General features: G+C 47.5%; 1 protein-coding gene across 1 annotated transcript in view; it reads right to left on the bottom strand.

The window, feature by feature from the left end:
• The window catches only part of ADAM19 (ADAM metallopeptidase domain 19), a 52,368-nt gene extending 27,548 nt beyond the window's left edge, over positions 1-24,820 (bottom strand). The window contains exons 1-5 of the mRNA XM_077824469.1: positions 24,650-24,820; positions 22,799-22,887; positions 19,157-19,227; positions 4,891-4,969; positions 3,258-3,334 (exon numbers count right to left, since the gene is read on the bottom strand). Of these exons, the coding sequence (XP_077680595.1) occupies positions 3,258-3,334; positions 4,891-4,969; positions 19,157-19,227; positions 22,799-22,887; positions 24,650-24,737 (404 nt within the window). The 5' untranslated portion in view covers positions 24,738-24,820. The remainder of the gene's footprint in view (positions 1-3,257; positions 3,335-4,890; positions 4,970-19,156; positions 19,228-22,798; positions 22,888-24,649) is intronic.
• Between the last annotated feature and the right edge of the window lie 820 nt (positions 24,821-25,640).

The raw sequence follows: 25,640 nt of genomic DNA, 5'->3' as shown, positions 1-25,640 counted from the left end.
CGTGGCGTTTGCTCACACTGTGGTTTATTACCACATAGTAACTAATGAGCTCACTTCTGCATAAACTTTATGAGATAGACTCTGTGGCTCTTGTCCTGCAAACACACCTGCATTGAATTTTAAGCACGTGACTAGGGGCTAAAAGTTAAGCATGTGCATGAGTATTTGAATGATCGGGGTCTATGTTTGTACAGCACCCATGGAGCCCCAGTCCTGATCAGGGACTCTTCATTTTCTAGCAGTAACATAGGTCAACAGCAAAACCTTAAGCTTTTAAGTTTAAGTTTACTTAAGGTTTACTTAAGGTTTAAACTTAATGCTTTTAACAGCTGAAGTCAGGGAAGCAAAGCTTCCACCAGGCGAGCATCCTCGCTGCTTTTCCTCTTCCTGGGGGGCAGCATGCGGCATTTGGCTGGTTCTGTTGGCTAAGCTCTTAGGAGCAGGGACCATCTTCTTGCTCTGTGTTTGCACAGCACCCAGCACAATCAGGTCTTGGTCTGTGACTGGGGCTGCTAGGAGCTACTGCTATACAAATATCAAAGAACAGAGTGAAGGGGGCGCATGACCCTGCCTTCTTCGGGATGTCCTGTGCCCTGACGATTCACCTGGAGAACGGCTCCCATTGTGTGGAACAGAAAGCCTACATTCATGTCCCATCACTGCATGGAGTGCAAGAAGCTGGGGGAGCCTCCTTGCATGCCCACCCTGCTGTAAGCACCCCTGGAGCAACATGGCACAATATGTCCTGGGGGTAATTCGGTACAGTTTCTGACAGTTCAATATGGTCATGTTCTAAAAAGAGCTCGGGATGAAGATACCCTTGGCTTCTCATGTGCCTTGGTCGCAGGCACAGGCCCACAGCCTGCCAGCCTGAGTGGACAGTAAATGACTGAAATGGATTCTCCAAATTGGATAAACTGCTGGTTCATTCGCAAAACTCGGCAGCTTCCCAGCACAAAGCTGAGCGAGTGACGGCGCGGACAGCAAGGAGGCTCCTTCAAGATCAAGGGCGACGCTCAGAGGGATGTGCAATCTCTAGAGATGTATGACAGGGCTGGGGCAGAGGTCTGAGAATGGGGCATGTAAAGGAGCAGTTACCCATTTGCAAGCACTAACGCCTGCTTGCCCATGCAAAGGTGGGATTTGTGATGAGCAAACGGGTGCATTAAGCATTTTGTTAATGCTTAATGCTTAAGTAAAACCATTAAGCTTACCTGGTGACAGCTTTGCTTCCCTTGACTTCAGCTGGTAAAAGCTGCGATCAAGATTCACAGGATGGGGCTGTTTCTACATGGAGCCCCCCACATTTGTCATGCAATATCAAGTTGCTAAAATCGCACTAAGGCAGTTTCCTGGTGGAAAGTGTAAAGGCTTCTGGAGGTTTTCCTCTTGCACATGCATTTTTAACAATATTCCTAGGTGGCTACGTTGCCGCTCTCCCCACATTGTAGCAGAAACCTTGTTTGCACTATTGTAATCAAGGACTGATGGAAGCATGTTTCCTATGTGGTTCTGGTTTTCTCAACTGGCCTTTTTCCATGCATCAGGTTTGGAAAGGCTCTGTGTTTAACGGGGGTCTTTGCCCAATGGAAGACGTATAGATCTGGGAGTAGAATGGCTCTGCTTGATAGCTCTGCAGGGAAGGTGAAAACAGATGTGTGCTCGGCTTCCATACATCATTGTTTAGAACAGTTCCTTGGGCCAGTGTGCAGCACCATGGTTGGGGTGTGGTGCAGCACGACTGCACATGTTAGCCGAACTAGAGCGGTTTCCTCTGACGCTAAGAATAAAGAACCTGGAAGAATGTGGGATAAAACAGAAGCAGGGCACACCTGTGATTTCTTCTGCTTTTTTATGGCAAGTGGATTATTTATTGCAAAACACAGGTGGCCACTTTGTCCTGTTTATACCACCAGATATTTATCTACATTAAAAGCACTTGAGGTTGCTGAGGGTTTTTTTTGGCAAGGTCTGTTTCCTGACTGGACTAAATCTCCCCAGCCCAGCTTCCAACCAGCTTTCAGCTGGAGTTGACTGCAAACAGTGTCCTGTTTATAAACAGATGTGAAGTATCTTAACTAAAAAGAAAAGGAGTACTTGTGGCACCTTAGAGACTAACCAATTTATTTGAGCATAAGCTTTCGTGAACTACAGCTCACTTCATCGGATGCATCATGAAGTGAGCTGTAGCTCACGAAAGCTTATGATCAAATAAATTGGTTAGTCTCTAAGGTGCCACAAGTCCTCCTTTTCTTTTTGCAAATACAGACTAACACGGCTGTTACTCTGAAACCTATCTTAACTACGAGCCTTCAAGTGCATGTGATATTTAGGGTTGCCAACTTTGTAATGTTTAAAAATGTTTAAAAAAAAACCTCCCCTGCCCCACCCCTTCCCCAAGGCCTCACCTCTGCCTCGCCTCTTCCCCCAAGACCCTGCTCCTGCCCTGCCCCTTCCCCCTGAGGCCCCACCCCCATTTGCTCCCATTTCCCCATCCCTCCATCATTCATGGCTTTTCCCCTCTCCCCCCGTCCCTGTGTGGGTCGGGAGGGTCTCTCCTGCAGAACTGGGGCAGGGTGCTGCAGCCACCCAATGCAGGTAGGAGGTGACCTTGACTGAGTAGGGGCCTGACCCAGGTGATGACTTGGCATCTCCCCACCTCCCTGACCCGCAGTAACCGGACTGTGGGTGTCCTGTCAGTAGACCTGACCGGATACCGTCAGGTCCCCTTTTCAATAGGACAGCTGGCCACCCTAGTTGTGGGCCCAGATCCCCAGCTGCGGTAAGTGAATATAGCTCTGTTGATTTCACTAGAGCTATGCTGATTTACACTTGCTGAGGATCTGGTCTTTTTTTCTGCCCAGGACTAAAACTGGTTAGAAATTTGTCAAATGCTTTTTAAGTGTGTCAACTCCAACAAAAATTCCTGTGGACAAAATATTCAGAAGTTATTTATTTTTACTCAGTTTCCAACCAAAGAGTCAGTTCCAACTGGGAAAACAAGGTTTTGTTGCGATACTTCAAAAGTTCAAGTCGAACCATTTGTTGAAGCCGACCCTTTCCCACATAAAGCTTTGCTTTTGACCAATCCACGTTTCCTGGCCAAAAACTTTTAGTTGGAAAATTCCCGACTAGCTCTAATGCTAACAACCTTGCTAGGGAGTCACATGAAGGGCTGCCTGGAGACCTTGGAAAGGATGAGGGGAGGCCAAAGGACTATCAGATGCTTGTTTTGTCAGGGCTTGCCTGAATCTTACCGTAGCCCTTTGCATGCGCTGAGTGTGACGCTGGATTGTTCCATGCCTCGCACAACACCATGATAGAAGCAATGGTCCTGGAAAGGAGAAAGGAGATTGTCTAAGGAAGGAAGAGTTTTGTGAGTTCTTTTATTGCAGGAGGGTGGAATTAACACCTAGGCAGAAAGAACCAGTATAGGACCTGGGTGCGTAATGACAGAGCCTTTAATTCTCGCTAGTACTGTCCCTCCTGCCACCAGGTGAGACTTTAATGCAACAACAATAACAAAAAACAGCAGTCCCCTGATTCAAACCTAGCATCTTGGCTGTCATAACATGGCCTTGTGGATATGCATGAACATGCTCTTCATTGCTAATAAAATCTAAGGTGCTGTAATGTCCCGAGGAAGCTTCACAGACAAGCAGACCAGGCTGCAGCACTAAGGGCTTGAGCCAAAGCTTGTTGAAGTCAGTCAACGGGAATCTATCTATCTATTGACTTCAGCTGGCTTTGGATCAGGCCCTGAAGAATGTGCTGACCTCATACTTTAGTTCTATAAAGGGTTATATGTTATAGACCGGAAAGTCCATTTAGATGGGCTCATCTCAAGACAAAAGGCAGACTATGGTAGGAACAAGGAAGCCACTAGGGTCAACATGCTGACAGCATTCCATCACAGCCCAAATGCCTCACCCAGCTGTGCGCCTCTGGGAGGAGAGAGGGGAGCAAACAGAAGCAGGGAAAATTCTCTCATCGTCTTTATCTTTTTGTTTAAAATTCTAACTAATGTATATCTTTGTGCAATTGCAGCTGAGGGTCCTTGTCTGAGATCGGCAATTCATGATGGTTTTTCTGACCAGGAGCCAGCTGGCATGGGCTAGTTTCGCAAAGGGCTGGGAACACAGCAAGCGTGGAGCTTGCACTTTGCAAAGGGCAGTGTCAAAAGCAAAGGGATGAACAGCAGCATTGGAAGGCAATGGGGCTGAGTCTCCTAAGTCATTTCAGTGCTTTGGAAAATTCTCTCTCTGCTCTGGTTTGTATTCGTTGGGGTGAGCCCAGATTGGGTATTTGGGATCTGGGGAAGACCTTGGCTTACAGAAGTGGAAAAAGCAACATTTTCCCCAGGTCTTCGCTTTCAAGAGCTCCAAAATTCTGCAGAGACTAGAAAGAAACAGCGAGAGGCAGGCAAAGGGAGAGGTTTCCCTGCAGATCTCTGCCACGGCTCCGCAGACCTAATATGCAGCATCCGTCAGACTGTGCCCACCAAAGAACTCATCTGAGATGGGACCATTGACTGGCCAAAGGTTTGGGGGTGCAAACAGTTGCCCACTAGAGATATCTACAGGCTGAGAATTCCAAACTCAAGTCACATTCCACCCAGTCCAATTGGAAACTCAAGTCTCCAGAGGATGAAGCCCCGTCCCCTCTGTGTACCCTCTCCTAGGATTCGCCTGCACCGGCATAGAATCATAGACTATCAGGGTTGGAAGGGACCTCAGGAGGTCATCTAGTCCAACCCCCTTGCTCAAAGCAGGACCAATCCCCAATTTTTGCCCCAGATCCCTAAATGGTCCCCTCAAGGATTGAACTCACAACCCTGGGTTTAGCAGGCCAATGCTCAAACCACTGAGCTATCCCTCCCCCGATACTTACTGTGTGGTTGAAAGTAATGGTGTGGGGCATTCCAGTCTGGGTATAGTGGGTTTCAGTGTAGCCTGGTGCAAAGAGGTGCCTACCAATAGCAAGGCAAAGACAAAAAAGGACATTTCTTTAGACTTGGTACATTATTATTGAATGGCCTGATCCAGCTCCCGTTTAAATCAATGGAAACACTCTCATTAACGTCAGTGGGTGCTGGACTGGGTCACAAGGCAGTTAGTGTGGGTGTTCTTTGTTGTGAGTCTCATAGACTTCAAGGCCAGAAGGGACCATCATGATCATCTGGTCCGACCTCCTGCATGTTGCAGGCCACAGAACATAGATTCATAGATATTAAGGTCAGAAGAGACCATTACGATCATCTAGTCTGACCTCCTGCACAACGCAGGCCACAGAATTTCACCCACCACTCCTGCAAAAAACCTCTCACCTATGTCCGAGCTATTGAAGTCCTCAAATCGTGGTTTAAAGACTTCAAGGAGCAGAGAATCCTCCAACAAGTGACCCGTGCCCCATGCTACAGAGGAAGGCGAAAAACCTGCCCTTCAATCTGCCCTGGAGGAAAATTCCTTCCCAACCCCAAATATGGCGATCAGCTAATCCCTGAGCATATGGGCAAGATTCACTAGCCAGATACTACAGAAAATTCTTTCCTAGGTAACTCAGATCCCACCCCATCTAATATCCCATCACAGGCCATTGGGCCTATTTACCATGAATATTTAATTACCAAAACCACGTTATCCCATCATACCATCTCCTCCATAAATTTATCGAGTTTAATCTTAAAGCCAGATAGATCTTTTGCCCCCACTGCTTCCCTTGGAAGGCTATTCCAAAACGTCACTCCTCTGATGGTTAGAAACCTTCGTCTAATTTCAAGTCTAAACTTCCTGGTGGCCAGTTTATATCCATTTGTTCTTGTGTCCACATTGGTACTGAGCTTAAATAATTCCTCTCCCTCTCTGGTATTTATCCCTCTGATATATTTATAGAGAGCAATCATATCTCCCCTCAACCTTCTTTTGGTTAGGCTAAACAAGCCAAGCTCCTTGAGTCTCCTTTCATAAGACAAGTTTTCCATTCCTCGGATCATCCTAGCCCTTCTCTGTACCTGTTCCATTCCTCGGATCATCCTAGCCCTTCTCTGTACCTTTTCCAGTTTGAATTCATCTTTCTTAAACATGGGAGACCAGAACTGCACATAGTATTCCAGGTGAGGTCTCACCAGTGCCTTGATAACGGTACTAAAACCTCCTTATCCCTATTGGAAATACCTCTCCTGATGCATCCCAAGACCGCATTAGCTTTTTTCACAGCCATATCACATTGGCGGCTCATAGTCATCCTATGATCAACCAATATTCCAAGGTCCTTCTCCTCCTCCGTTACTTCTAATTGATGCGTCCCCAGCTTATAACTAAAATTCTTCTTATTAATCCCTAAATGCATGACCTTACACTTCTCACTATTAAATTTCATCCTCTTACTATTACTCCAGTTTACAAGGTCATCCAGATCCTCCTGTAGGATATCCCTGTCCTTCTCTAAATTGGCAATACCTCCCAGCTTTGTATCATCCGCAGACTTTATTAGCAGACTCCCACTTTTTGTGCCGAGGTCAGTAATAAAAAGATTAAATAAGATTGGTCCCAAAACCGATCCTTGAGGAACTCCACTGGTAACCTCCCTCCAGCCTGACAGTTCACCTTTCAGTAGGACCCATTGTAGTCTCCCCTTTAACCAATTCCTTATCCACCTTTCAGTTTTCCTATTGATCCCCATCTTTTCCAATTTAACTAATAAATCCCCATGTGGCACGGTATCAAACGCCTTACCGAAATCTAGGTAAATTAGATCCACTGCGTTTCCTTTGTCTAAAAAATCTGTTACTTTCTCAAAGAGGGAGATCAGGTCAGTTCGGCACGATCTACCTTTTGTAAAACCATCTTGTATTTTGTCCCATTTACCATTGACTTCAATGTCCTTAACTACCTTCTCCTTCAAATTTTTTTCCAAGACCTTGCATACTACAGATGTCAAACTAACTCCCACAGCTGTAATAGACCCCTAATTTCTGGCTGAGTTACTGAAGTCCTCAATTCATGATTTAAAGACTTCAAGTTGCAGAGAATCCGCCATTTACATAAAACCATGCCCCATGCTGCAGAGGAAGGCAAAAAAAACCCCAAAAACAACAACAAACCCCCCCAACTCCCAGGGTTTCTGCCAATCTGACTTAGGGAAAAATTTCTTCCCAGCCCCCAATATAGCGATCAGTTAGACACTGAGCATTTGGGCTAGGCCCACCAGCCAGACCCCTGGGAAAGAATACTTTATTGTAACTCAAATCCCTCCCTATCTAGTGTCCCATCACTGGCTGTTGGAGATATTTGCTGCTAGCAGTCACAGATGGGCTACATGCCATTGTAGGCAGTCCCAGCATACCACCCCCTCCATAAACTTATCAAGCTCAGTCTTGAAGCCAAATAGATTTTTTGCCCCCCACTGCTCCCCTTAGGAGGCTATTCCAAAACTTCACTCCTCTGGTGGTTAGAAACCTTTGTTGAATTTCAAGTCTAAACTTGCTGATGGCTAGTTTATCTCCATTTGTTTTTGTGCCCACATTGGCAATTAACTTAAATAACTCCTCTCCGTCCCTAGTGTTTATCCCTCTGAGGTATTTATAGAGCACAATCATATCTCCCCTCTGCCTTCGTTTGGTTAGGCTGAACAAGCTATAACAAACACAGTATAAAATTGAACAAAGTGAAAAAAAAAAAACATGGCCAATGGAAGATGAGCCTTTTGGGGGCAGTCACTAGGGAGCTTTTCTCTGGTACACATTCCACCCTCTGCCCTGCAACATTTACCTCTAATGCAGCACTTTCCATCTGCCAAGCCCTCCACTAACACACTTTCAGAAACAAGAGAGGGGCTAATGGCTTGCACAAAACATCAATGCAATCAGAGCATCTGCGAGACCAATATTATATGTCTCCTCTCCCTGCCCAGAGGGAACTTGAATGGGGAGAGGCTCAGAAGTTCAAAGGTTAATGGCCATTGATACACAAACACTGCATTCAGATAATTTTGTCTCATGAAATACACTCATACCTGTAAGTGCTCAGCTAGTCATCTTCCTAAGTGCTCCTTCAAAACATTTATTAAATGAATCAGGACAAAGGAAAGCATGCCTGTGAATCCCAAACTCGGCCACTGAATGATGCCCCGCTCTGTAGCACTGTGCCCACACGGCCAGGCCCCTCACTGCCACCACTGTATTTTGGTTCATTCATAAATCCTGCCCCTGGTTTCAACAAACTCAAATAGTAACATTTTTTAAAAATGAAATAAATAAATAAGACTGCAAAGAGTAAAAAAAGCTGATGCACCAGCCAGGTTCCCATGGGACACAGAACTGCACTAAATAATAATTTCCTGTACAAAGATGATTTTCAGAGACTTGGGGATGCAATATGAAGAAAACCACAAGATTTCACTTGAGGTTTTTAGACTGCAAACTCTACAGGACAGGGACTGCACGTTCTTATGTGTTTAAGCAATGCCCAGACCAATGGGTTCACTCCTCCTCTGGTACTGTTGGCACATAGATTCAAAGATTTTAAGCCCAGAAGGGAATGTTTGATCATCTAATCTTACCTGGCCATAGAATTTAAGAATAGGAATGAAAGGGACCTCCTGGTTTGAGTCCAGTCACAGGCTCCTCCATTAGTGCAAGTAATTTCATCCAGTTACTCCTGTACTGAACCGAATAACTTGTGTTTGCCTAAAGAATCTCTCCAGAAATTCATCCAGTCTTCAGCTGAAGACACCAAGAGATGGAAAACCAACCATCATCATCATCATCTCAAATGAGAATGGGGTTCGTGCCCCTTGTGTTTTGACATTAGGCCATAAAAGTTGTGATCCAAATTCATCATGGTTGAAGCCTGGGAGTATTCAGATTCAGGGTTTTGGTTCAGTCCAACATGCATTTTGGGGGAGGGGGATCAGCTATGAAGTCTGGCTCCAGCTTGAGCTACAAATTTCCCCCAGGGCTCTGGGCTGTCCATGGCTGCGTGCTGTTATAAACCCATCTCTGTTCCTGTTACAATGTAATGGCCCGAGAACGGGTTCAGATGGTGCCATTTTACAGCTTGCAAACCCTTCTTGGCATAGGAACAAGGCAAAGTTTGACACCCTATTCAGGACCTGACCCAGTGCTCCTTATACAGGCAAAATCCCCCCTGAGTTTTACAAGGAGCCTGGGATCATGGGAAAGGCAAAGCAAGCTGGACTGCTCTCAGCACCTCATGAGTAAGCATTTGGATTGGGTACCAGGGGCGATGCTGCTGTACTGCCGTCTCCTCCTCCTCTTTCACCCCGGTGGCCGAGTTTGCAAAATTAGGAAATGAGGCTGGCTCGTGAATGGCAAACCGGAGAAAGTCACAACCTGTCTCCATCTCAGCAGCAGCAAAACAGGGCAAACCCCGGCAAAAACCAGCCACCCCATCTCTAAAAGCCTGTAAAATGGCCTTGTAAAGTGACAGATCACAGATATGTACAAAGCACCCCATGCTTTACTGTCGACTGTCTAGGCATCACACTTGGCATCACGCGAGGATGCCATAGTTGGGGACTGTGATAGTCAGCCTCTGTTCCAGCTCCTACTCAGCTGCGCCTCAGTGGGAATTGTTACATTCCAGGCAGCGGATTTCTTAAAGTGCAAGGGCAAAGTGGGGTGGGCAGAATGTGCTTGTGCCCTCTTTATGCTTTATAAAAAAGGCCTGATGCGTTGTGGGTTCCGCCCTCCTCCAACTAACAAAATTTAAATGGTTGTTTCTTTAAATGGCTTGTTTTTTGACAGGATGCATACAGGTCTTGCCACTCCTGGAAGACTCTACAGTTAGAGAATTAGCAAGTTTAGGACATCAGAGATACCGAGAAAGTGAAACCTGACTGACTGAATAAAAATCCCTTCCCCTTTCAGAGTGTTTGAAACTCTTTCCTTTGCCCTATATTTAACTCAAACCCTTGTGAGAAAAGCTCGGGCTGGCTTTGTTAAGGATTCAGCCCGAAGCCCTTCAGTTAAGGGATGGAAAGACCCAATCCACCTCTCTGAGTCATCCAAGAAGTGCTCCAGCAAAACCAGGAAAGACCAGAATTCCCAATATTCCTAAGGGGAAAAAACAAGCAATATATAAATAAACAAACTCCAAAAACTTTTCTAGGGGGAGAATAAACCCTGTCAGGTCATCTTTACAAATCACAAAGAAGGAACCCCCCCCACCACTATTTTTTTATTCCCCCTTTGCAGGTCGCCTCTAGGCAATGTGACCGCTCTCTCCCCAGCAGGCAGCACCCAGAGACTTCCGTGTAGGTTGCATTTCCCTGAGCTAAATGTAAACAGCACTCTCAAAAATGACTTGCAAGTGTCTCATCTCCTGAGACGCCCCTTTTGCCCTCACCAGGCTACAATGGAAGATGTTCTTTCATGCCACAGACAAGACTGCCGCTTGCCTCCATGCAGATAATCATTCTCTTCACCTCAGGGAGAAGCAGAAGTCATGTTTGGCAGCGTTCCGTTTGAGCCCAATTGATGTCTGGAATACGACTGCTTTTGTCTCTGCTTTCAAACTTCATTGTAGCCCAGCAAAGCTCATGTCGCTTCTTTCTGATGTGCTAATGCTCCTCACTGGGTACCTCATTATTGGCCCGGCCTTGAATAGTGCTGGTATCAGCTATTGCATATCTGTAAACAGCAGATAATCACAGAAACACCATGCTACAGAAAAACGTCTCCCTATAATCTTCTCCCTGACTATCCTAGTTTGCTCAGCTGAAACAAATGCTTCATCACCAAATTGCATTAACTTCCAGGAAATTGCTTTGAGCAATGTGTTTATGAGAGGCTCTGGATTGTGTGAAAGTCTCTGCTTAGAACCTATGAGGCAGATCCTCAACCGATGCAAATTGACGTTGCTCCGCTGAAGTCAGGAGGCAGGATCAGGCTCCTAGCCAGCGGCTCTGACATCAGTGAGGCTCTGGCCTTCATTGCCCGCTTTTCAAATATGCTTTCTCTGGCACTATGCGGTCGCTTTGTGCCAAACTGCTAGCCCTAAAGCTGGCATCACTGGCCCAGAGGCAATCACCCAACTGCAAGGTGGTACAGGGCCAGCCAGCACAGGTGCTGTCAAGCTCTTTTCCCTCACTCTGCTGATGGTGTGTCAGGAAAAACAGGGCATGGGCGGAGAAAGGGTCCTTGGGGCTGGGAATAACTCTGTCCCATGCTGATTCCTGGCCATGGTTTCAGGTGCTGGGGCGATCTGAGGCCTGCCTAAGTTAGAGTAGTCCTCAGGCTGCTCTAACCAGCAGAGGGGCTGGCTCTCAGCACCCATACTCACTCCTCCCTGACTTGCACACATCAGCTCCACTCCAGAGCAGCCGACTCCCCCATGCTGGAGCTCGGATGCTGGCTGGAAATAGGCCACTGCCAGTTTTCATTGAACAGACATCCTGCGGAGCCAGGTCAGCTCTGAGCAAAGCAGCCAAATGAGCGAAGGCCTGGCCCACTGCCACAATGTACAGCTGTCTTAAAGACTCTGTTCTGCTGAAGACCGGCTTGGAGTGATCTTGGCCCAGGGCAGCTCTGTCAGTGATGTCATTGTTTTAAACAAAGGGTCCATCTTAATGCCACTGAGCTGCTGCATGAACGGGCCTGCAGGGAAGGCCTGGTGTCCTCATTCAGGGGTGTCTCCGGTTTGCTGTCTCAGACACAGCGACAGGGCAGGTCAAGTATTCAGTGAATGAGGCTGACGGCATTTTGCAGGAGAAGGCAGCATTATGTAACGGAGACGGGGCATGGGATGCAGGGAGCCCCCTGCTGGGAGGCTGGTTCCTGGGGTTCCCTAAAGAGCTCTGCCTGCAGCCAGGTCAGCTAAACAGAACAGGGAGAGAATCAGAGGAAAGACTGGGAATGAAAGACTCCCTTCCCTCTTCCTTTTCTTGTCAGATCTCCAGAGAGCAGCGGAAAGCAAGATAAACGAATTGCAAATAGATGACAGGGAAGGAGGCCCTGGGAAGCCCCTAACTTCCATTGGAGTCAACACTTGGCAGTACTGGGGCTGAGATAAGACGTGGGCTAGATAGGGGCTGAATAAAACATATGGTGGGAGATTTTCCAAGTCGCCTAGGAAGTTTAGAGGCATAGTCACATTAATTTAAATGGGAATTGGGGTCCAATCCCTAAGTGGCTTTGGAAAAATCTCTGCCAGGGTTTCCACAATAAATTGGTTTTCCGGTGTCTTAGAGCCAGTAAAATATTTACAACAGGCATAATTGACTAGCACAGTCCTGTACCGTGCTGGGAACCTTCACTAACCAATGATCTCAATGGGAGGTGCTCAGAAATGATATACTCAGAGGTCTTCAACTAAGTTTGGCTGGGCTCCAGTGGATGTCCATGGTTGTCCTTTGAGATGGGTGGGTTCTTCTAATGAACTCAGTGGAGCTAACAACTCAGTTGGGGATCGTGATACAATGCCGTCAGCCTGCATGGGTAGGTGCCATTTTTAAAATAAATACAAATATCTTGGATGCATGAACACAATTTTTCAAAAACCAAAAGCCAACAGACAGGCCACAAATCTCTTGTGGGAAATGTCAGCTGTTTTCATTTTGGTCTAGCGAACGACCGAAGAGAGTCTATAACCAGATTGAGAGCTCTGAATTTTTTCCATCTCTCTCTCTTCTCAAATAATAATAAATCTGCCCAAACTGATTGCCAAGAACTTTTTGGGGTGGGAGGGATTCGTTTCCCTGTCAGGCTTTCTACACCAGATTTGTCTGCATTTGGGGGCTATTCCTCCTTTCACAGAGTGGAGCCACTCCATCGACTGCAGCAGAATCACACTATTGTACCAAAGGAGACTTTGATCCCTCTTCGCCGGAAACTTTGCTTAAAATCCTCCCAACAGAACTTATTGTGAGAAAGTCAGACGGCCCTTCCCTCTAACATCCAGCCTGGTAGTAATAATTGTCAAGGCTGCTTTTTAACATCCAGCTGCAACTGGAGAGGGAAACAAGTAAGCCCCTCCGGAGCCCTCGGGGTAAAACTGGACACTTATTCAAATAGCTGGAATCCACCAAGGCTCTTTGCTGGTGCTGGTGACTCAGATGCTCATGAAGTCTGAAGCCAGCACATCTCACTTTCTCAAAGCCCTTTCCTGGGGTAATGAGAACACATTTATTGCTCTGGCAAAATAGGCTTGAAAGGGGAGGCGACTCTTCAGCACTGAAGGTAAAACTCAGCTGCCTGTTTCAGGGTATTGAAAAGACTACTCTCAGCCAGGTCAGTGACATTTGGGGTGTCAGTGATATTTGGGGTGGAAGAGCCATGCAATGAAGTCACGCCTGCAAAGTCAGCAACACGTCCCGCTGCACTTCGCAATGGATAAGGCCAGCATACAAAGAGGAAGAGGACAGGAAATGGATTTCCTGGCTGGGAAGTCGTGTAATCACGGCAGCCAGGGAACAGATAATTTAGAGGGGTACGTTTCCTTCTCTCCTCCCCCGCATTACAAAGAAATCACTAACCAGTCCAAATGAAAGAGGAGGAGGAAGAGCAGCTGCATGTCTCCAGGTGCCAACTCCATTTTCCTAATGGTAAAAAAGCTCTTCATGAGCAGGTCAAATGCTTCTTGCCCCTTGCCTCCATCACACCACCCCTCATCTCTCCCCCCAGTGCAGGAAGCCATTAGATATGGATAGTGTGTGGACACAGTGTGGAAGATCTGGAATATCCGTCCTGCTGGGAGGTGGACAAACCCCTCTTGGTCAGCAGTCACTGAAACAAGTATTGTAGAGGCAGGAAATGACAATCAACCAGTGACCCCCAGCTTCTTTATCTGACAGCTCAGAGCATCAGATACAGGCCTCCCTTGTTATTTCAGACTCGGAAACGGTACTGTTTAGAGGTGGCATGTTTTTGCTTCTGAGGTAAAGGAGTCTAAAATTAGATCTCTCTGTTGGTCTGGGAGCCTGTGAATTCTGTCTGTGCTAGGAGGTTAACTGCTTTCAGCCAGCCACAGTACATTTTGGCTTCCACTGCATGGAATTTGCCTTGCACGTGGTTAAAAATGCCCTTTGGAGGCCTGGTGCCGTTCCCTTCATTCAAACAAGATGCCTCCTGAGGTCAGCAGGAGCTTTGTCTGCATTAGGAATATGTGATCCAACCCGCTGTTCCCAGCATGATGCAGGGGGCAGGACAGCCAACCAGGGAGCAGGACAGGGGCAGAAAAGCTATGAGGATAAAGCTACCACGGGTCTGAAAGGCACTTCAGAGCTGCCATATGCTATTGTGACTCCCTCCATGGCTCAGCGGGACTAAAGCATCCCTGGCTGGCCACTCTCCTGGCAGCTTCTCCCCAGCAGCTGGAGGCTGATGTGTGGTGAGGAAGGGCAGGACCCACCACTGATGGTCCTCAGCTTGGGTGGATATCTAGGGCACCAATCAACCCCCTGCTGTGTCTGGCAGCCCCTTCTCCTCCCTGTCCTTTCTGCTTGCTGCACCACCTCCTCAGAGAGGTTCCCTAGAAACTGGGAGCCCACAGTTGCAGTTTTCAGGTAACTATGACTGTCTCTGACCCTCTCCCTTCCCTGGGAGACTGTCATAGGATGGCCTCTGGGTGCAGCCCCACCAGTCATGCTTTGAATGACTTCCTGCTGGGAGAGGGCTTTGAATCCCACTGTTCATATCCCATTACCCCATCACAGCTGCCCTCTTGTAGCCAACCTCGACAGCACAAGTACAACCCACCTCAGCTTTCCCTTCAAAGGAATATAGTCTCTCCCTCAGGGAGGAATTCAACCCCTTTGACTCACAGGTCCCTTGGGGTAAACACAGATCCTCCCACAACCTCAAAGCCAAGACCAGATGACAATGCAGAAGCTCTTCAATCCCATTCAAGGGTCACGTTTCCCAGTTTGCCCACCCAAGAGTCATTAACCAGTCCCAGGGCCCCACTCTCCAGGCTTTTCCCATGAGAGTTCCAAGACCCACTTCTCTCCCTTGTGTCTTCTCCTGGAGCTCCCAGTCAGGTCCCCAGGGAGAGGGCTCCCCACAGTGTGTCACTCCCCCAGGCCTCCTTGCCCATCAGTCCTATCCCTGATCAGGGGAATCTTGCTCCAAGACAAACCCTTTGTTCCTGGGCTCCTCCCATTGCCTCCATTCAGGTTTTCTGCCAGAGGGCTTTCTGCAGCATTCCACCTCCAGCCCTCCCAGCCTGTATATCCCACCCCTGCTCATCAAGAGCTCAGAGCCAACGCCTTGCTTCTGGGTCCAGCTTGCATTGACCAAGCTTGTTCCTCCCTTCATCCCTAGGGGCCTCTGCTCAAGCCTTCCTGCAACTGGGCAGGGGTCCCCAGCTCTATCCAGTCCCGTCCACCAACAGCTTCCATCAGAACTTGTCAATCGCAGCTCATGGCTACTGCTCTCCAGCAGGTCTCCTGCAGCGCTGTCCCGCAGGCAATTCTCGGCTGCTCCTTCTGTCTCTCCTCTGTTCTCAGGCAGCTCTCACCTGCCCCTTCCTGCCCTTTCCACTCAGGGGCCTCCTCTGAAACCCAACTGGGAGGCAGGTGAATTCTTAAAAGGGGCCAGTCACCCTGTGACAGAGACTCTCTGGAAACAGGACAGGGAGGAGTGTTTTTCTCCCCTACAGCTTTTCCTGTTGCCAGGTGGGAAAACAAATTAGTCTCCGATTTGTACAACAGAAGTATCAGCTGTTCTCCCTGATAGAGAGGAGCCTCCTACCACGCAGACTTGCTACATGACATAGTCATAGGCTCCAAGGTGAGAAGGGACCATTGTGATCAACATTCGTAGCTTCTCCACTGCACCTCCCGTACACCCCTCTCTTCAGCTCAAAGCTGGTTCTTATTAAACACAAGTGCCTTTAAAAAAAAAAAACCAACAACTCTGTTTTCATCCAAGGTTTAGAATGCAAATTCTTCCGTTCCTAAGCCACAGCCAAATGTATGATTGTTCTTATAGGCATCTCTCCATATATTTCTCTCTCCATGCAGTCTTGGACCTTCCAATTCTGCAGCTGCAGGATTTGAGTGTTTCAATGACTTATTGAAGCAAAAAGAAAAAGAAGAATTAAATGGCACTAGGGGATATTCTCTTGCTATTGCTCAGATTTTATATGCGATGGCCTAGCTTCCTCTGGAACTAAATCATGGTTCTGCCTTTTTCATACTAGCAGGAATAACAAAATGGGGCTGTTCAGTTTTAACGCATGAAGCCTATACTCAGGTGTATGGAATCCACAGTCAGATAGGTGCTGAGTTCCTTACGAAGTAAATAATAGTGTGGCATGTTAATGGGAACAGATGCAATATCCTCTAGTTTACATCTCCGGGGGAGGAGCACAATGTGCTCTTCATAAATGTGACATCAGGGACGTGGCACAAACATTTCTGCCATGCAATACAACTGTTGCATTCAAAACCAACAGCTCTGTCACAGGCACGCACCAGGGAGAAGAGGAGGCTTCATTCCTTAACGCTTGCAAAGGGCTGGAGTGTCTCAGATGGAAGGTGTCTTATTAGAGCATCCACAACATTCCTGAGGACCCCACTTCTTCTGTCTGCTTCATCATTCCTTCTTCGCTGCTGTTGAATTCCCCTATAATTCATTGATATGACTTTGAAAGTGACATCCAAATAACAGCTCTATTCTCAAACACGTCCCAGCTGCTCATTGAGCCAGTATCCTGACAGCTATCCCTTAAATGTATGTCTTGTTGCCTGTTCTCCTGTGGGTCTCGGCTTCTGTCTCTGACTATAGGCCTGAGCCTTCACTCCATGCCCAGGAAAAGCTCCTCTGAAGTCAGTATTAAAAATGATTTTGTATCCTCAATATTTTCTATGTGCTGTGTTTTTATAAGATCTGTTCAAATAGCAGGACTTCATAATGCCTTGTGTGTTTATTGATCCTGCTAAGCCAGCATGCTCCCTGATGGAAGTGTGTGTATCTTGCTGAATGAAAGCCTTACCTCAGGAAGTAAACACAATAGCAAATGGTGTGTGATCCTCATTGTTTACTAACACATGCCGAGAGCCAGACCTCTGATGGAAATAGCACAGCACAGTTCCCAGGAGGCACCTGGAGATTATGTCATCATACACTGAATTAATCTGTTACTTGGATTTCTGTCAGGATTTGCTTTTGCCGACTTCTCCTGGACTGTGAATAAATTCACCTCTGCAATACTACAACGCACAAATGCAGCAATAGTTTTAAAACCTGGCAGTCAAAGGAAATAGACCTCACTGGCTTTGTCCTACCTACAGGAGCAGTTACATAATGTACAGCATTGCTTCAGAGATCTCTACTGATCACAATTACTCCACCGTTCATTTTGCTTGTGTAGTCAGGTCTTAGCTAGGAATAGCAGTACAGTTTGTTCCCCTCTCTATGCTTTGGTACTTTCAAAGCCCAAAGATGTTGATAGATGAAATATTTATAACATTTTCTGTTAACACAAGTGCAGAATTGGCCCTGCAGTGTCTTCAGTGCTGAAAGTCCCGGCAGCTTATCCTTAGGATATAGCCTTTCACAGAAAACCCTTCCCAGAATCTACTTTCATTTGGTCACTCATCTGATTTCAGGTACTGCCTTACACCATGTAAAGAGAAGCTGGGCCCCCCTTCAAACTATCCTGCATATCAGTTATGTTTGTATGTCACCATAAACACTAATTACAGTTGTATGGTTTCAGAGTAACAGCCGTGTTAGTCTGTATCCGCACAAAGAAAAAGGAGGACTTGTGGCACCTTAGAGACTAACCAATTTATTTGAGCATAAGCATAAGCATGTAGTGGAAAATACATGCATCCGATGAAGTGAGCTGTAGCTCATGAAAGCTTATGCTCAAATAAATTGGTTAGTCTCTAAGGTGCCACAAGTACTCCTTTTCTAATCACAGTTGTATATCCATATTGCGGCATTTCCTTGCACTCTTAGGGAAGGAGAAGAGTGATCCTAGGTTTGACTGGTCAGGGATGTCTGCACTATATACTTAAATATGGTAAGTAGTATTATTCCAGGGTATAAATATATTAGTGGGTACTAGGAGAAAAAACACTTAACTGGAACTCAATATATAAATCTGACACAGAAAGAAATCCAGCATCAAAGGATTAAAATTGGCAAGGGTCAGTTATACAAGAAAAGTCTTAGCTGCTCTTCCACCATTAGAATCTAATCCACTTGCCTGGCAAAGGATCTGGTATAAAAAGTAGCAAAGAATCTACATCCAAACTCCAGCAGCAAAACCATCCTGCCCACCTATATCCACTGGTAGCTTCATTTGGATACAGTATTCTTCTTCTTTGCTTCCTATCCCAAACGACTATATACTGTTGCTGTGTGCTGTTACCCAGCTGCTGTGTTCTACCACAGAGGTGGCTGAACCTCTGTAGTCAGTGCAAGTGAAAACATTTCTTTAGGCCACTTTAGGATAAGTGGCATTAGAGAAATATAAGTTTCACTGTCATTCCTCCTAAGAGACCTGGAGTGGAATCCCTTATGAGTAACATAACATACAAAATCCACATGAGAGCTTTTTACTGATAAAAAAAAACATTGAGTCATTTGGTGAACAATCCAGCTCACTAACATCAGGTAAAGAGTAACAGGAAATCATGGTCTAGTTAACGCAGGTACTAACTGTTACATGGCATGGGTTTATATACAGTGGGCCAGATTGCCAACTGGCATACATTGACAGAGCTCCACAGAAGTCACTCTACCAGCTGAAGGTCAGACCCAGAGTACTCTTATCATGTATAAGAGTGGCATGCATTTCCCCCACTTAGAGTATGTCTAAACCACAGCCGCACACTACGGCACGGCAGCTGCAACAGACGTTTCCTACATTGACAAAAGGGGATGGTCAATTGATACTGTTAATCCATAGCTAGGTTGAAGGAAGAATTTTTCCATCCATCTAGCTGTGTCTACAGTGGGGGCTTAGGTCAACCTAACTATGTCGCACAGAGCAAGACATTTGTCCACAGCCCTGAGCAATGTCGCTAGGTCAATCTAAGCTTTAGGTTTAGACGAGCCCTTAGGGTGTGATCCAAAGTTCAGTGAAGCCAACAGAAAGAGCTCCACGGGGCTCTGGATCAGCTCCTTATTCATCATCTTCGGGAGCAGGACTGCACAGGGCATACAATGGACAAGCACACTTACTCATTCTTCTCAACATCCAGGATGAGCTCTTTCCCCTCGACTGTCATCTTGACTTCTGCATTGAATGGGTGCTACATGCAACAGAGAAACTGCCCATTACACATACAGCATGATCATTGTGAATACCTAAGTGTTCATCAACTCGGCAATTACTTTGTTTGCAAGTGCAAACCTCCCCTTATTCCACCCTGCAGCGTTGAGCACGTCTCCCGCCCCTGCTGTGCCCAGTAGGCAGAGACGGATGGAGGTGGAATGCTCAGAAAGAAGAATGATGTGTTGTTACTCCTTTGGAAATATGGACAGGACCCATGCCTCGGAGCCCAAGGAATGCTTGGTCACTGGAAAAACATCCTAGCACGATTTGCCTGATACAGAGCTGTGCTTACACTATTTCTTAGCAGATGGCAGCGGTAATGGTCCAGGAAAGAAGCTTTCTTCTACAAAGTGAAGAACCACTGGTCTATAGCATGCACAATTTGTATAAAAAGTCTCCTGCCCAGAAAAACTACTCAACATATATTGAAACTGCAGCCCTGCTGGTCTACAACATATGGTAGGCACTCTACAGTCTACCTTGCTAGGATGTACTCAGAGACCTGGTTTTCTATGAAGGCCCTAATATCATTTCAAATGTCAATATAGACAGGTCCAAAGATCTGGTGTACTTCTATATTTACAGTATACAGACATATAGCTGTATACAGGTATAGCAAGTTATGTGTATCCCTAGTGTTAAATAAATGGTAGGGCTGGAAGAAGACAAACTGGAGGTGTGCATTGTACACAGGTGAGGTGTATACACCTGCTAGACAGGATGCATTACCTGAAAGGTGTTCCCAGTAACCACTGCATTATACTTATTTTCATTATTAGGCAGATACAATTAAAACACAAGGAGGGAGGGGGAGAGAGATCAAGGATATAAACTACAGCCAAACACCTCATTACTCGATGTGTCTGCTACTACTGATTTGTTTTTTTAGTACAGTCTTTTGTTTTTATACTAATTCATACAAAGGAACATGGGGCCGTTCAGCACAGAAACAAGTTTTAAATGACCACAGAACTGATAAAAAATTAGCTGCTTACCAGCAGTGATCTAAAACGTAAAAAGTAAATTGACTCAGTACAACTGAGGATATTACAAGATTTTCTCTTAAAGGAAGTTGCCTCCTAAAGAGACACGAAAGGCTGCTTTTACTGTATTAGAATTTTAAGATAAGGAATTACTTAGAAATAAGAGCGTCAGGTTATTTCCTCATCATTTACTCAACATACAAGGGGATTTCACACCACAGAAACCACGTGAAACCATAAGAGTATTTTAAAGAATTGCTTGGCTGAAACATTCTGTCAGTCAACATGCGTGTTCAGATCCCTTTGCGTTAATCCCAACTCTAGTGTCAATTATGAAAGTTGCCTTTCGTATCCATGTGGCAGGTCTCCATTCTGATATTCTGGTCTTCTGCTAATCCTGTGCCTATTGAAGTCAATGGGAGTCTTTCCTTGGCTTCCATGAATCAGGCCCATAGAGATTATATCCAGCAGACGGCATGGGGTTACTGGGAGGCCAAACCCATCCTGAAAAACCATCACTCATGTGAGCAGCCTTTATTCCTGAGAGGACTCCCCGTGATATCCCAGGACACTCACTTAGGGGTGCAGCATTCAGGCCCTGACTAGGAATGGATCATTCCCCCTAGATCTGAACATGGGAGGACCATCCTTGTGGAGATGCAGAGGAAGCAGATGAACCTCCATCTATTACCCCCCTCTGCCTTGTACCTTTGGAGACCTGTCTGAGGCTCCAGGAGAGGGCTGCGGCTGTTTCTCCTCGTCCCTGGCACCCAAGAGCGACTCCACTGAGGAGGCAACACAGTCCCAAGCTGCATTACCCTTTCATTGCCCTCACTCTTTGCAACAGAGTCCTCTTCGTGGAACATCCTGAGATTTGCTGCTGGCAGGATAACCCAGTTCGTGTGATTCCAATGGAGCTGCCTTGCCAGACACTGTGGGAGCCTGTAGAGAGCAGGCGCGGAGGCACAGGGCCTTTACGGATCCATTGGAATACATCCATGGTGATCCAACGGATCACTGGGTGTTGGAGTTGGGTGCAGCTTCCTCCATGAGGGAAAACCTGCCTTCCCACACCTGACTAAGATTTGGAGCAAACTCCCAAGGAGACCAGCACTGAGTTATCCTGCCCCTGGGCCTCCCTTCTGAAGGTTTTTGCCACTGGAGGCCATAGACAGCCTGTTACTGTTATCATCGGTGGGTGTGTTAAATGGCTGCTGGGCTCTTCCCTGAGACAGCTGCATTTCAGGGGTGGGTAAGCAATCTCAGTACTAAGGGCTTGGCTACACTTGTGAGTTACAGTGCAATAAAGGAGCCCCAAGCGCACTAGTTCACTCCCCGTCCACACTGGCAAGAACGTAGAACGCTCTGACTCCATGGCTACAGCACTGCTGGTTCTCCACCTCGGCGACTGGAATAACGTTTGCTGCACCCCCCTGGAGGGCTGCAGTGCCAGTGTGAACAAGGTGTTGCTTTACTTCGCTCTGATCAGCCTCCGGAAACGTCCCATAATCCTCTTAAGTCAAGTGGCCACCCTTGTCATTGTTTGGAATCAGCTGTAGGAATGTGGAAATGCCCTTTGAAAGCTCCGTTTCTGACAGCCAGCTGCTTATCTGCTCCGAGACAAAGCAACCATTAGTGTGGAATGCTGTGTGTGAGAGAGACTTGGGGGTCTGCTGCTGTCTGAACTTACCAGACAGCATGCTGACATGCTCTCAGCCCCTCAAAAACCCACTCTCTCTCCCCCCACATACACACAACACACTCCCTGTCACACTCCACCCCAACCCCCGCCCCCCATTTGAAAAGCACATTGCAGCCACTTGCATGCTGGGATAGCTGCCCATAATGCACCGCTCCCAATGCCACTGCAAGTGCCGCAAATGTGGCCATGCCAGTGCGCTTGAAGCTGTCAGTGTGGACAGATTGCAGCGCTTTCCCGACTGCGCTCTCTGAAGGCAGGTTTAACTCAAAGCACTCGACATCTGCAAGTGTAGCCATGCCCATAGTCTAAAGCGCTTTGGGGTCCTTCAGAATGGAAAGTGATATAGCAGCCAGAGTTATTTGTTATTATTGCTTAGGGTACAGACTAAGCTCCGTCTCCAAACCTGGAGCACACATCCGCCACAAAGGCAGGGCACAGTCCGCATTCATATTCTGATCAGTAGTGGCTCTCTGCACAGATCCTTATGGAGGTAGAATTCCAGCTTGGAGCTGAGATCCTGTGCACAGAGAGCAGCGCTTTATCGCCACTGGGCAGGGGATCTTATAGGTCATGCTTAGCCCCTCTCTGTAGCGCTCCCCTACGGCACCATATGCCAAGCGGGTGCATTGCAGCCTGGGAGCTTTGGGGAGAGACCAGATCACAGCTAACAGCTCCCCACTATGCTGGTGCGGTTTCTGAAATGCTCCTATAGCCTGCATGTGCCTACAGTGACCGGGATTTGGTCTGAAGAATTTAAGAGACATCACCAGATCCAGTCAACCATGTCACACCTTGGGTGATAATATTTGAAAAAAAAAAAAAATTAAGAGCACCTTTCCTGTCAACAGGGTCATATGACATACCTTCACACTGATGGTGGTGTTTCCTGTGGCTTTCCACTGGGGTGTTATTTCTTCCTGGTATAGCTGTGGGCCAACACTGCTGTTTTCTCCTGGGGAGCACAGACAGTTGCTCAGAATCAAAACTCCACTGCAAAGCCCAGCATTTAGGGTTTAATCCTGCCCCATCATAGACAACGGGAATATTGCCCTTGACTTAATGGAACAGGATCAGATCCTTCAAAAGACGGCATATAAACAGCAAAAAGCAAGAACTGTTTGAATTATTTGGCCACTAATGTCTCTAAATACATCTAAGCACATTGTTTAATATTAGCAGCAGAAAAGATTTTCCCTATAACTTTTTACATCTACATTTCTGAGAGTACAGACGTATACAAGCACAGGCATTGATCCAGCAGAGCACTTAAGCATGTGCTTAAATGTTAGCACATGAGAAATCTGATCGACTTAAATGAGGCTTAAAAACTTCTGCTGTGCTGGATGAGGGGCCATGTGCTCAGCTCCTCTCTGGATCAGGCCAGTAATAAATATACAAACCATGGATAAGTGCAGCTGGACAGAGCAGTAATTGTTGAAGAGGATTTTTAAATAGGAGTTGTAAAAGGCACATTAATTGCTGGAACAAAGATGGAGAAACTCCCTGAAGCACTTAAATAATTCTCTTAGTCTGAAACTAACAGGCATGGCCGACCTGTCCAACAATCCCATAGCAATGCCCAATGGTGCTTTCCCCTTTAAAGCAGGTCTGTCTATTCTTTCCCCTGAGACAAGGCCAGGGTCAGGGGATATCTTTCATTGAACCAATTTCTGTTGGTGAAAGAGAGAAACTTTTGTGCTCCACAGACCTCTTCTTCAGGTCTGGGAAGGAGAATGGGGACAGAACTTCTCATGATATCTAAACTCATGGAGTTCTAGAGGGAACCAGTTCTCTTTAAAGACTCTTCCAGACCCCGTCCAGCAGATCTGTATCATGGAATGCTGCCCCAAGCAGAGTGAGCTGAAATACATAATTTGCCGTATCTGTCTTTCCAGCATTTGACTCGGGTGTAAAAGCCCCTGGTGTCAACGCCTTCACAAGACACTCAGAGGAGAGGGTAATCCACTGGAGACAGTGACAGCAAGTGGAAGTGGGAAGCGAATCTTATTCTATTAGGACCCTGTGATTAATCACCAGGTAAAAATGCCCCTGGGTTTAATGAGACAAGGGGCTATCTGTTGCCAAAAGAAACAAGCTTTGGAAGGCACAGAGCTCTTCCTCCCAGCTAATGTCAATCCCAGCCTGCCTGCAACCTGCTGACCTGCAATTAGGGCTATCACCCAACCACCGCTATCATTGCTTTCCTGCTGAGCTGGGTTTTTGCAGCTGGGAGTGTGTTGCAGAGAGAGATAGGAACCTCTGCCATTCCATGCCGCTAGAAATCCCCAGGGGACATCCTGGACGGACCCTGGTCCCAGCAGCAGACAAGACATTGCTTATAACCACGTATCCCCCAAACCTCACAAACAGCAGCAAAAAAAAAAAAAAAAGAGAGAGGATTGTCTATGGGCGCAGCCTGCAATGCGTGTTCTCTGGGTGTTCTCGTTGATTTGCTAGGAGGCTGGCTGCGCTATTCATGCCGGCAAACCTTCTGTTCAGGGATTGAAGGAGTGAGTGGAAGATATAAAAGAACAAAAAAAAGGGGGGGGGGCAGGGGAGGGAAGGTACATTATCATGGCCAGGAGCCAGGGTTAGAATAAAGCCCCACACATTCACCCGACCCAGCCAGCCCCTGGCTCTGGGTTCCCACAGCTCGGATCGTCCCCCCCGGCTTTGAGGGTCCCTTTCCCCGGCATCTTCCCCCGCGGACTTACTTCTCCAGCCTGCGGGCTCCAGGGCGGGGAGCAGCAGCAGCAGGAAAGGAGCCGGGGAGCCCCAGGCTGGCCCCGCAGCCCCAGGCATGGCTCCTCGGGGCGGCTGGCACCCAGGCACCCTCCGGACCCGCCGGGGGCTGGCCGAGGCTCCGCGCCCGCCGGCGCCGGGGATCCCCGCGGAGGCTCGCTCGGCGGCTCGCCGCAGGCTCGGATGCAGCCCGGCGAACTGGCGGCCGCTCCCCGCAGCGCTCTGAGGTCGGGGCCGTCTCCCCACGCCCAGCCAGGAGCCAGCCCCCGAGTCCGCCCAGTGGGGGCGTCCCTCCGCCAGGCAGATGCGGGGCAGCGACCCTGACCCTGTCGCCGAGCCCAGGGATAAGGCACTGGGTCACCCCCAGAGTGGGGCCCTTCAGATGGGGAGGGGGTTGGGTTTAGCCCATTATAGGGCTAGAGGCCACATCTAGGTTTGGGTTCCGAAGCTGCCCCCTTCCCCCCAGATTCAGTGTTTAAGGTAAGGGGGTGGTGGGAGGGGGGGATCAGTGTCAGAGATGTCAGGGTCTGATCAGGCAATCCCCCGAGCTGTGCGCCCAGCCCCTGTGCACATGCCACCCCCGTGCGGAGTTGGGCATTGCCAGCTCTCAGAAAACCGCCCAAAAGCAAACCATGCGCCAAGAGAGCCAGGGTTGTCTTCCGGAGTCTGCAGGCAGCCTGAAGCAATCGCTGAGCCCTGCTAACGATCTGGCTCATCATCTCAACTAAGCGTTAGCTCTGGTGCCTAATGATGGCAGTTTAAATGGCGACACCATGAACTCTTTCCTTTCAAGGAAACATTCTGCTAATGCATTTACCCACAATCCCCAAAGCCCCAGCTGTCCCCCACCTAACTTCCCAAACCTCCAGCCTCCTGCCTAACTGCTCCCCCACTGGAGATACAGGTTGGCAATCCAAAAAATCTATAACGCACTGAAAACTTAGGCACAGGGCAAACCAAACA

The sequence above is a fragment of the Eretmochelys imbricata genome, chromosome 8 (genome assembly GCF_965152235.1).
Source record: "Eretmochelys imbricata isolate rEreImb1 chromosome 8, rEreImb1.hap1, whole genome shotgun sequence".
Taxonomy (NCBI): Eukaryota; Metazoa; Chordata; order Testudines; family Cheloniidae; genus Eretmochelys; species Eretmochelys imbricata.
Note: the sequence above shows the minus strand (reverse complement) of the source record. Positions and strands in the feature narration are given on the sequence as shown.